This window comes from Olea europaea, chromosome 22 (assembly GCF_002742605.1).
Source record: "Olea europaea var. sylvestris chromosome 22, O_europaea_v1, whole genome shotgun sequence".
NCBI classification, from domain to species: domain Eukaryota; kingdom Viridiplantae; phylum Streptophyta; class Magnoliopsida; order Lamiales; family Oleaceae; genus Olea; species Olea europaea.
This window is the reverse complement of record NC_036258.1, coordinates 2,732,180-2,743,977: the sequence shown is the minus strand read 5'-3', so window position 1 is coordinate 2,743,977 and position 11,798 is coordinate 2,732,180. Positions and strand designations below refer to the sequence as shown.

Genomic DNA, 11,798 nt, shown 5'->3' with positions numbered 1-11,798 from the left:
CCCCCCCCCCCCCTTCACAACAAGGGTTCGCACCAATAAAAAAAAGGCATGGGTCCCCTGTTGTGAGGGGCCGTTAGCCGCCATGTAGAGGGGGCTGTAGCTCTGGCACTTCTCCAAAAAAGATAGCATTTAGCCCCCATTTGAGTCTCATTATTTCTCATTATATTAAATTAAATTTTTCGCTTTCCTACTTTTAACCACACAATTTTTAATAAAATAATATTACACGTAAATTAAAAATTTTTCAACTACACATTTTTCAATAAAAATATTATTCATCTCATTATAATGCCAAATAATGGGCTCAAACACACCCTTAGTTTTGAATTAAATTACTTGCACATTCTTTGTGCGTAATAAGTTTGACATTTCGTGAAGAATCAAGTTTTATGTCATTGATTATTTAAAGTGTTGTTAAAATTAATGTATAAAAATTTGTTATGTCACAGCATCAAACTTGATGTACATAAAGGAAAATTGCTTAGCTTTAGTGGTCGGGTCACAAATTAGAGGTGGCGTAAATTGATTGGGTGGCGGGTAGTTGAGGTTACCGGATTTGGAAAGCAAATGTAGGAGTAAAAGGTGAGTTTAAGGTTGGACAATTACCTTAAGAGGAAGGTCCCCCGTATTTGTCCTTAAAGCATAATTGATTCTCTCTCTACCCCCATTCATCTCTCTCTCTCTCTCTCTCTCTGTATACGCGCCTTTTTTTTTTCCTTAAATAAATCGACCTTCGCTAAGGGCTTGTTTGTATAAATCATTTGAAAATAAATTTTATGAAAGTGATTTTTTTTTTAATGTATCATGAAGTAAGAAAAATTTATGGGTCCTTGTTCAAAAATATTATATTAAGAGTCTGTTTGTGAGTGATTTTGAGAATTGATTTTTTAATCGTTAGGAGAAAAGTGGGATCCACCTGTGAGAGAAGAGGTCAAATATGATTACTGAAATAGTAAAATAACGGTCAAAAAATCAATTTTTTTGGTGAAAAAATCGAGCCCAAACAAGCCCTAAGAGAACATGTCGTTGAAAATTAATTTTAAAAAAATTTGTATCGAACAGGGATTGAGTAATTACATAACCTTCACATGTTAAGTTTGTGAATTTAGATTTTATTTTCCACCTTAAAATTTGAACTACGACATGTTTTCACGCGGGGCTAATAATAATTCAATAGATGTCATATGTTTGTTCATCTTTACGAACTGATTATGCAAGTATAACTCGATGTTGAAGATCGATTTGTTTATTTTTAAAAATCAAGGATAAATGGCCACTTGTTGATAATTTAACAACTAAATTCACAAATTTCTTTATAAATAATTAGGTTACGTAACTACAATAACAATTGAATAAAAAAATAAATCACGTGATTCATTACAGTTGAAATGTTAGGGCAAGTGCCAAAGTTTGATTTGTGAGTAGCAATTAATTTGTTTTAATACTAGAAAACTTAAGATTGAAGTGACATGATTCCACACATATGGAGGGATCCACCAAAGTGAGATTGATTGATTTCACTATTATTATTATTAATATATTTTCGTTTTAGAATTCACGGGATTTAAGTTCAACTTGAAATTATGTCGTATTTAAAAAATATAAATAAGATAATTTGTATATTCAAACATTCAAACGTGATTTTTAATAAGAGACCGTCTTAAAATTATCAACAATGGCTTGTCATCTCTTATACTATGGTCATGAGATGTTCATAAATTCATCGTAAATTCTTCTCACAAAATGTAGGGCATAGCTTTATCGTGCACCGAAAGAATAATTTCTTTCTTTTTGTTTTTAATTTTGGAATATTTTAAGTTGATTGCACTTTGAATCCAACTAAATTTCAAAAGGTACAAGCAATATTTCACAAGTTACATGGGTAGCCAACTAATTTCCCCAACTACCCTTAGAAATTATTGAAATTTGAAATCTTAATAGATTTTATTGGTAAATAACATTTAGGTTAAAGTCAAGAAATGCGACTTCATAAAGTAAAAGAATAGAAAAAGGAAAACGTGGTAATTCCTTGTCCGAGGAAATATAATTTTTTTTAGCAGCTTTCGAAGGTTTGATTTGAATAATTCGTATTTTAATTGAGAAAATACAAGTGGTCCAACAAAATCGCATCGATAATTATAATATTTAATTATTATCTTGCTGGATTGATCATTGATGCCTGAAAAAGAAAGAAATTGTCGGACCACTCAAAAGATTAGGGTTTAGACATTAACGAAATTTATTAATAAATAATTGTAGATTTTTTAAGGTTCTCCCCCCAACTTGTTTGCCTTACGAATCACGTGAATTTATTAATTAATACTTGATGATTCATTTAGAGAACAATGATTGCGTGTATAATAATACGAGGTACCATTTTATTTATCACGATGAAAGTTTTTTTTTTTTTTTTTACGTTAATTTAGATCTTAAATATTTAATTATTTATCTTTTAATAGTTAAGATAATCGCAATTAATCGTCTAAATAAAATATTTCACAGATGAATAATTTTTTAAAGAATTTTGCAACAATTATATCATCGATATAATGTTTAACATGTTGAATAAATATGAAACACTTGTCAATAGTTTGAAATGAAATTATAACATTAGCAATAAGTGATCGTGGAAGACAAAAGTGTGTCCTTATCTCCTCTCTTTATTTGGTCCACTCTCTCGTATCATAGTCTACACTCTTGAAATCTTAACAAAATGAAAAGTGTTGTGTTTTATTTACGACATGCTTTGAGGTATTATTCATTTATTTTTTGTAATCAAAGTTTAACGTGAAACATTGATCAACATGACTCGACTATAAAGAATTGTTTGCTTCTCCTTGCACAAATCAAGTTGTGGTCTTAAAATATCAGGGCTATGAACAATTCGATACTTTATGACATCTCTATATCAATTTTAGAAATTTCAATCGAACCATATAGTTCTCGATTTATTTATAATTTTTATATAAATTATCTTTCTTCACCGATGATAGAATGGTCTATGTTGAACCTACTACCCTTTGGCGGAACATTATTTTTGGGAAAGCATATTCTTAATATGGGATTGGACGAGTCTTAGTTGTCCAAACACGTGACTACAAATACAAGAAAAGAAAAGAGAATTTGGGAACCTTGAAAGTTGAAATGGGTGAGTTTTAATTGGCCTGTCCGAAAATGGAAAAAACAAGAAAAATAAGAAAACAAAGTGGCGATTAATTTGTCCTTTTATATATTTTTGTTTTTCTTTTGCCTCTTTTGTTCACTTGTCCTATTACTTGTTTGTTTCCTATGAAATAGACAATAAGTTTGAGTAATATAATTTAACTTGTTCGATTTTGCTCTTTAATATTTAAGATTAATTTTAATTGTTAAATACTTTTTGGTACAATTACTTATTGTAAGAAACAATAAGCAAACGTTATGGAGACAATGAAAATTTTACTTAAATTGAAAATTGACGAAAATTTTCTAATGAAATCTTGCACGTCCAACTAATTGAGGTGGGCAGGTTAAACGACTAATGTATTTCACTTTTTTATACAACTTTTTCAACTAACGAAGTTGGTCGAGTAAAGGGTTAAACTGAAGGCCATTTCTAATAAAAGAAAATTACTTATTTTGACAAAAACCATAATCGAAATCACCTACGCCCGCTTTCAGTAAAAGTTCAAACAGAAATAAACAAATACTTATTTTGATGAAAACTAAAAAGAAATTATCATAAAAGACAAAAGTAAAAAAAAAATAATAATAAAAAAAAAACCTCACAGGGAGAATGATAAATGTTCCTCCATCTTCTTCCTTGGATGTACAAGAAAACTTCCATCTTTCTCTCTCTTCCTTCACTGTGTAAAAAAGGCATCTCACATTGGTCGATGATTTTATGCTCCTTTTTGCAATGCAATCATAAATTATCTGTCTTTCTGTCTCTATATATAAAAATTGAACTCTGCATCAAACATACTTTGCCTTGAATACCCATTAGCTCTGATCAGCTTTCTTTCCGATGTCCCTATATGTTAATTCTCGTCAAAGAGAGTATAGAAAGAGAGAAGAAGAGATGTTTGATCTTAATCTGAGCATTGATTTGAATGGGAAAGTGAATTTTGAGGAAGATGAATCCCCTGTAACGTCGACTTCATCTGTTGTAAATGGGGAAGGCTCCAGCACGTGTTCCCCCGAAACCTCGTATACATTCAACTTCGCCATCCTCGATAGAAATAGCCCAGTTGTGAAGGATCGTGGCTTGACTGTACCGGAGCCCGTGACTCGGGAGCTCTTCCCGATGAGTGAAATCGGTGAGTTGAACATGGGGAAAGCCAATAATAATGTTGATCAACGAAGAAAATTGGTACAACAGCAGAAGCTGCAGGTGCAACATGTACAGCCCAAGAAAAGTAGAAGAGGCCCACCTTCCAAGAGCTCACAGTACAGAGGGGTCACTTTTTATAGAAGAACTGGCAGATGGGAATCCCATATTTGGTAATTTTTTCTCGTTTCAATGAATCCAATAACGAAATTTATTTTTTTAATTTTGTATTAATTATTATTTTGGGTGCAGGGATTGTGGGAAACAAATTTATTTGGGTAAGGATGTACTAATTTTTTTTTATTTTTATTTTCTTTTAGTTAGTTTCTATATTTGGTAAATATTGATGGGTTTTGTTTTTAGGTGGATTTGACACTGCTCTTGCTGCCGCCAGGTAAATTATCAATTTTTTTTTATTTTTTTTATCTTCAAATTATATTATTAATTCTTACGAAATTTAATTTTTATTTCTTTAGAGCATATGATAAAGCTGCAATCAAGTTCCGGGGTGTTGACGCCGATATTAATTTCAATCTTGGTGACTATGAAGAGGAAATTAATCAGGTTAGAAAGGAATATGATACAAAGAAACGTTCGTTCTAGTTCAGTTCCTTATCATTCAGATTATCGAACTTTACCATAATGGTGCAGATGAAGAATCTGAGTAAAGAGGAACTTGTGCAAATATTACGACGTCACAGCACTGGTTTTTCAAGAGGGAGTTCCAGGTACAGAGGGGTTACGCTACACAAATGTGGCCGATGGGAAGCTCGAATGGGGCAGTTTCATGGCAAAAAGTAAGAATCTGTATTGAACCTGCAGAATAAATAATTATGAACTAAGAATTCATGGGAAATAATAATTCTTGAGAAGATTTGAGCATAATTTGAAACAAGAAATAAATGGGAATTGGATTTTTATGGTGGGGATTGCAATGCTTACACTGCAGGTATATATATCTTGGGCTATTCGACTCTGAAGTAGAGGCTGCAAGGTCCTAATAATCATAAATTACACTCATTTCTGATTATAAGTTTGTTTTTCACTCAATTTCTCGATCGCAATTGGGCGTTATCCAACTCGTTTTTCCGTTTTTGATTTTCTGCAACGTAGGGCTTATGACAAGGCGGCCATCCAGTGTAATGGAAGGGATGCTTTTACTAACTTTGAGTCGAGTAAATACGATAGGGAAAGTATGCTTGAAGGTATAGATCGATATAATTTCTATATTGTATCGGGTTTGCACTTTTATGTTCGAAAGAGTTTGTTCGTTATACAATACAAACTACGCAGGTAGCCAAAATGATCTAGACCTAAACTTGGGGATTTCGACCTCTTCCCCAAAGGAGAATGAGTGTTTGGCATTGCCTCAGTTCCAACCTTACGATGTACAAAATGCAAGAAAATCGAAGGTACGATGAATTCAATAATACATTTCTTTGTAGTAGCATTGTTGATAAAAACACTCTATTTGCTCTTGAAGATACAGATGGATTCACCTCTTAAGGGACTGCCATTAACGACATCGCGGGCTGGTCTAAATCCTAACTTAGTTTCCTTCTGCGAGGTAAATTTATCGACTGTGTTAAGATTTATAGGCTCCATTTGACAACTGCACCATCTCCATTTTAATTCATTTACCGGCCACGAAAAGGAGAGTAATTTGGGTGAAATCTAATACAGTTCCAACTTTCATGATCAAAATGATCCGGGGTGTGTGACATTAATTTTGAACAAGAATTCATTTGTATTTAGGTAAACAAAATGATTGGAGTGATAAATTTCTGAATCTTGATTTCTTAATTGTGGTTGAGAAACTGAGGAAATAAAAACATGCCAGACGCGTCTAAGATTATGGGATAATTTGGCAGGAAAGGGTGGCGGAGAAGAGAGTTGAAGTTTCACAAGGACTACCCTACTGGGGGTGGCGAGTGGACAGTCAAGCCATTCCAATGGCGATTTTCTCTCCTGCAGCATCATCAGGATTCTCGTCACCAGCTACCACTTCTCTCTCAACAGACAAATCTCTATACCATCTTCAAACTAGGCCACCCCCATAATGTCTCTCTGCCTGCTTGAAATGTGGATGTGCAGAAGTTCGGAAACGTTTCAATTCTGCCGAGGACTTGTGTCGCTGTCTGGTGCCAGTGGGATGATCGGCCGAACAGAGGCTAATGGTTTTTATTCTTTTATTGGTGTTGTTGATATTGTTTCTAATCTCGAAAAGATTTTTTAGTTTAAAGGAGCAAAAATCATTAGCACATCGCGCTGTGCTAAACTTGCCCGATAGTAGTAGTAATCTTCATCACGTGTCATATCATGTGCCAATAAGAAAGATTGAGGCATCCTTGGGATGAATTGAAATAAGAAGTTAAAAGAAGTAAAGAAACGAAAAGGAAAGCAACAGGAGGGATGAGTTATGGGTTGGAAGGCTTGGGGTGAGCCGAGAAGATGCAAATATTTTTCTTTCTATTATGGATTGTTATATTTTCACCACGAAGGTGTTTTTAATTCCACCGCACTTCTAATTATTTTTATGAGACTTAATCGTATTAAAGGTTTCAACATTTACTTATTATTGCACTCCAGTTTCTATAGGGCGTAGGCCTCCCAAAAGGTAACAAAGGCGTGCAAAGGTTTCCTTGGGCCGGACAGGATGTCTTATCGTCAACTTTTCATTTCACTAACTAACACACCAACTTCTGCTCATGTTGTTTCCTTTTCGTGATTTTGGTTTTTATATTTTCATTTCAAAAACACTAGCAAAACTTTCGAACTGGTGATTATATTCACACATTTATAGAAGCTTTTAGTCTTTACTTATTGTCATGTTTATATTCTTGGGACAAATATTTATTTTAGTTTTCATTTGTTTTTTCTTCTTCTTTTTTTTTCTTTTGCTTATTTATAAATATAATGTCACAAGTCTTCTTGCTGGAATTTTTGAACGAAAATCATTGTTAAATACGAGTGTTAATTTGAAAAAGAATGTAATGAAAAAGTTGAGAATGGAAATGTAATAATGAGTTAAGATTATGACCTTTCATGTAATTAAATTGTGATGTAATTATTAAAAATGTAGTACAAATACATCTAACCTAGCTTCTTCGTTTTTTTTTTTTCTTTTCCAAATTTAAAAGCAAGTAATAAATACTTAATTTTATGACATTTGATGGAAGTCCTCAAATTTGGTACGATTATTGTGCCCTTGTTTTCACATTATTCGTAGTATTTTCTTTCCCCATATACTATTGACAAACTCAAAATTACTGCATTCTCAATAACACGCTTTATTATGGCATTTTATAATTACATATTTTCCTCCAACCATTTTTTGGTACTCGTCCATTTCACCATTTCCACGTTGATTCAGCTACAGATTTTTCACCAGCATGTGAATTCATTGAATTTTGTGAAAACGATCTCGATCATACTCTCAAGTAAATAAGCAAAAACAAAACTATAAACTTCCCATTTTCGGAAAGAGAACACGTTTTCACCGTTTTGAAAAATCGAAAACAGAAAACGACCCGAAAACGGTAAAGAGAACAGGGCCTAAACTTCCCATTTTTGAATTTTTGCCTACACACAAATCAATTTTCACCACTGTGAAAGAAAGTATTTTCGATCACCTCTGTAGAACAACTTCAAACAAACTAACAAGCTTTAGCATTACGAAAGAAAAGATCACAAGCTGATTTCATCGTGCACAACATTGCTTGCATGACCATCACATTAGGCCTGAATCTCAAGCACCCTTTACCTGAAAATATGAGGGTGAAAGGCTATGAACAAAATGAGCAGTGTGCAAATAATAATAGTAGTAGCAGTAGCAGTCTATTCATGTCCAGATTAACATCTCAAAACTCCATTATTCCGTAAGTTCCATGGAAATTGAGATGTACAATAGGACGAGGGAAAGGTGAAGTTACTTTGTGTTTTTCAAGTATAAAAAGGATTAGGATCGCAAAGTTTGTATCTTCTTCAAAACGATTCTTTCATCTTACCAAGAGCCGAAAGATACGAAGAGGACGAAGGGGGGAAAAACAGTTAGTGAGAAATCTGAGTCTAATACAGAAGTTTGTTTTACGGAAAGAAGTGTCTGATGGTACAACAAGCTCACTGTTCTTTCTTTTCTGAACTAGATTAGTAACATTCATCTTTCTAATGACATACATGAGTGACCATTAAGCCTCTAATCTACTTTTTTAATACTCTACTCCATTTATTATTTCCCGTGATATACATGCACAACAGCCTCGTTCACGAATCAACAACATAAACCATATTAAAGAGAGCCAATATTTTACCTGTTGGTTTGGGACTCCCTGTTGAAAGGGCTTGATCCTCCACCAACTTAAAAGCAGTGCCATCAGACTACTCGTGAATCACTCTAATGTCCTCGAACACAAATATTTCGGGCATTCCATGCCTAGGTCCGTTTAGTCAATGCAAGTGATCAGGTCATCCGATTGCCAAACATTGAAGTCCTTAAAGCAGGCATTCTCTAATTCGCACAAGATTTTTCCTATTTTACCATTGACACTATCAGTACCAACAGTGCCATATAAGTCTCCAACCAAATTTAAATCCCATTAGCCCGATTATATAGGTTTCCAGAATTTGGCAAGCGGGTATTTGAATCTTCATAACCATTGTAGTACTTAGGAAGTCCCAATCTCTCATTTCTGAGTAGTTCTGCCATACCTAAAGCATTCTCACCCTGCACCGTATTCCACCCATCCCATTGGCCATTGGATGTTACAGCATTTCTAGGCTGAGGAAGAGTGAACTGGGAAAATGGGGACAGGTTGTTGGTTAGGGTTTGCTCTAGCACCCTAGAAGGAACTCCATAAGCATCGCCAAGGGGAGAATAACTGTCACCCGGGTCTGTAAATCTCTGGTTTTGATGAGTAGGAACTGATCTTTGTAACAAGGACTGGAATCTTAATTCTTCAAGCGTACTATACTGCGGAGAATAACTTAATCTTGCACCCAAGCCTGAGCTGTTTAGGCTACCAGGAAGTATCCCTTTGCCAACTGCCAAAATTGCAGGATCCATAAACTCAATTTCGGCATTACTAATAGAATCACCACTTGGGGATGCCTGATACTGATTTCTTGGCAAAAGCGAAGCATCGGGCATATAATTTCCTGCACAAGACAGAATAAAATGATAATTCAAAACCAAACACAAGATTTTTAACATGAAGTAAAAGTCCGAAAATATTAAGTGCCTAGCATAAATTAACGGACCAGAGTGTGGGTCGAATATCCGCCCTGTCTTCTCGTGAGAAATAAAACCGGGAGGTGGTACCCTACTAGGCACTGAGAAACCCGGGGGGGCAGAAACTTGAGATCTTGAAACTGTTCAAAGGCACCCAGAAAAAATGTTTTGAGAGAGAAAAATAGAAAGCTACATAAGAATAAATTCCATCAGATGGAAAACACAAATTGAAAATATCCCTAGGTTTCTCATGAGGCACAAGAATATTTTGATCAAGAAAGAACTAAATTGAACATGTATACTTCGCAAGTGTCAATTTCCATGACAAGGTTACTAATATATCCGAGAAATAAAAAGAAACTTACAACCCCGCCAAGTCAACAACAAACTATGAATAAACTTCATTGAAATTCGTATAAATCGCAACTCACCAGGAACCTTGTTAGAAGAGATGTAAGAATGACTGCTGGCAAAATTATCTGACTCCACACCATTAAATAAAGATAGCCTATTGTGAGAACCAAACTTTTCAAGATGAAAGCTGTTGCTGTTTGTGAAATCATTGCCAAATGGGCGGTCCTTAAGAGATTGTTCAACATAATTGATAGCTAGTCCAAAGTCAGATGCTCGGTTCATACGTTCCTCCTCTCTAGCAAAAGAAAACCTCGATTGATTGCTATTCTGGATTTTCCGCGAACTAGGTACTCCGAAAGGCCCTTGTCGTTCATCAGTTTCACCAAACAATTTTGCCAGGTTCTGAGGTGAACGTATCGAGTCATCCCATGAATAAGAGTCCATCGACAAAATATCTGATATTATGCTGCTTTCCCCCGTATCAACAGCAGCAGGATGACTGTGACAGGCTGCTTCACCTTTGAATCTTCCCAGAACTGAATTTTTATCCTTATTAATTGGAAACAAATAAATATGTTCAACATCATTCACTGGATCAGAAGAACTACTGAATTCATTGTCAGGATGTTTATTTGACATAACAGAATTACTAGAAGCTGATACTATCAAATTGTCTTTTGTATGTACAATTTGCCTATCAACATTGACCCTGACTGAAGCGTCAGAATTATTTTGTGTTGGAGAATGAATATTAGAATGTCTTGAAAGATGAGTAGAGTGAGAAGAATCTGGTATACTGTTTCTGCTAGAAGCAAACTCTGGATCCTTGAGTCTTTGTTTATCAAAAGATAATAGATTATCTTCCATCTGAAGCGAGTCAACTTGCGAGACTTGCATGTGTGTTTCCAATTTCAACGGAGAGAGACGATTTGAGGCATAATCCTCATCAACTGGTAATGCAGATATTCCAGAGGTCTGCGATATCAATGGTTCTCCAATGTGCTCAGCATAGCCATTCTGCAACTGTTGATGTCTATCAATGCTCATAGAAAAAATTTCAGAGCATAAATTTTCAATTTTTCCATCTGCAGAATCATTGGAATCTGTGTCTGAATCAGGACCACAAGACTTTAGGTATTGATTAACTGAGTTGTTGGTACAGGGTAGCATGCTGGCATCTCCATCTTTGTCCTTGGATGTAGGTTGACCGTGTTGCCTGTTTATTGTTGAAGTAACAGAAAGTACAGACGAGGAGGAACTACTCAAAATAGTTCTGCTATCTGTGCTAGAATCCTTTTTCACATGTTCTATGGCTTCCAGTTTGCTTTTGTCTAGACTTGTGTTGCTTTCTTCACTAGGAACCAGCTTCTTTCCAGAGTCACTATGCAACGAAGAAACCTGACTAGAGCTAGCAACTGCAGTAGAAAACGTCACCGGTCCATTACAGGCATTAGGTTTATGCTTATGTAGTCCATTGGAACATGGTATACTTGTGGACAAGGGTTGATTATTGGAAGAACGAATCCCCCTAGTGAAGGCAAATTGAATGCTGAGAAATAGTGACATACAAATTGAAAGAGACAACAGATCAGTAATTGACATACCATGAGGCTCCAGCAGGTAGAGCAGCAGATCTACCAGAGCTGCTATTTGGTGGAGAAACTCTAATGCTGTTCACCGAATTCTGCACGGCGAGAAAATTTTTGTTAGCAAGAAAAAAGCAATCCAGATATTTCAGCAGTAATCACTGCCAAGATCACAATTGCCACATGTAATACAAGCTAAAATTCCACAGCGCAGTACCGTATAATAGTTTTGTGACAGATGTTTGTCTGACAAACAACTACTATTATATTTCCACAGTATTTTAAAGACTCTTCACATAGTGAAAGTTTGTGAAAAAAAAAA

General features: G+C 35.0%; 2 protein-coding genes across 6 annotated transcripts in view; one reads left to right on the top strand and one right to left on the bottom strand.

Annotated features, from left to right (window-relative positions):
• The first annotated feature begins 3,794 nt into the window (after window positions 1-3,794).
• On the top strand, window positions 3,795-6,884 carry LOC111371355 (AP2-like ethylene-responsive transcription factor TOE3). Of its 3 annotated transcripts, none has more exons than XM_022993288.1 (10): window positions 3,795-4,482; window positions 4,562-4,587; window positions 4,673-4,703; window positions 4,786-4,873; window positions 4,961-5,106; window positions 5,259-5,303; window positions 5,423-5,514; window positions 5,603-5,721; window positions 5,799-5,876; window positions 6,181-6,884. In XM_022993288.1, the coding sequence occupies exons 1-10, from the start codon at window positions 4,007-4,009 to the stop codon at window positions 6,367-6,369; spliced, it is 1,290 nt and encodes a 429-aa protein (XP_022849056.1). In that variant the 5' UTR covers window positions 3,795-4,006; the 3' UTR covers window positions 6,370-6,884. The 3 variants fall into 3 exon arrangements, with proteins under 3 accessions (XP_022849056.1, XP_022849055.1, XP_022849057.1); XM_022993287.1 differs by having other exon boundaries at window positions 5,793-5,876; XM_022993289.1 differs by lacking the exon at window positions 5,259-5,303 and having other exon boundaries at window positions 3,796-4,482; window positions 5,793-5,876.
• Window positions 6,885-7,849: 965 nt separating this feature from the next.
• The window catches only part of LOC111371353 (serine-rich adhesin for platelets-like), a 9,779-nt gene continuing 5,830 nt past the window's right edge, over window positions 7,850-11,798 (bottom strand). For all 3 annotated transcript variants that reach the window (XM_022993284.1, XM_022993285.1, XM_022993286.1), the window contains exons 10-14: window positions 11,495-11,574; window positions 9,968-11,418; window positions 9,566-9,676; window positions 8,620-9,463; window positions 7,850-8,072 (exon numbers count right to left, since the gene is read on the bottom strand). In XM_022993284.1, the coding sequence (XP_022849052.1) occupies window positions 8,895-9,463; window positions 9,566-9,676; window positions 9,968-11,418; window positions 11,495-11,574 (2,211 nt within the window). In that variant the 3' untranslated portion in view covers window positions 7,850-8,072; window positions 8,620-8,894. The remainder of the gene's footprint in view (window positions 8,073-8,619; window positions 9,464-9,565; window positions 9,677-9,967; window positions 11,419-11,494; window positions 11,575-11,798) is intronic.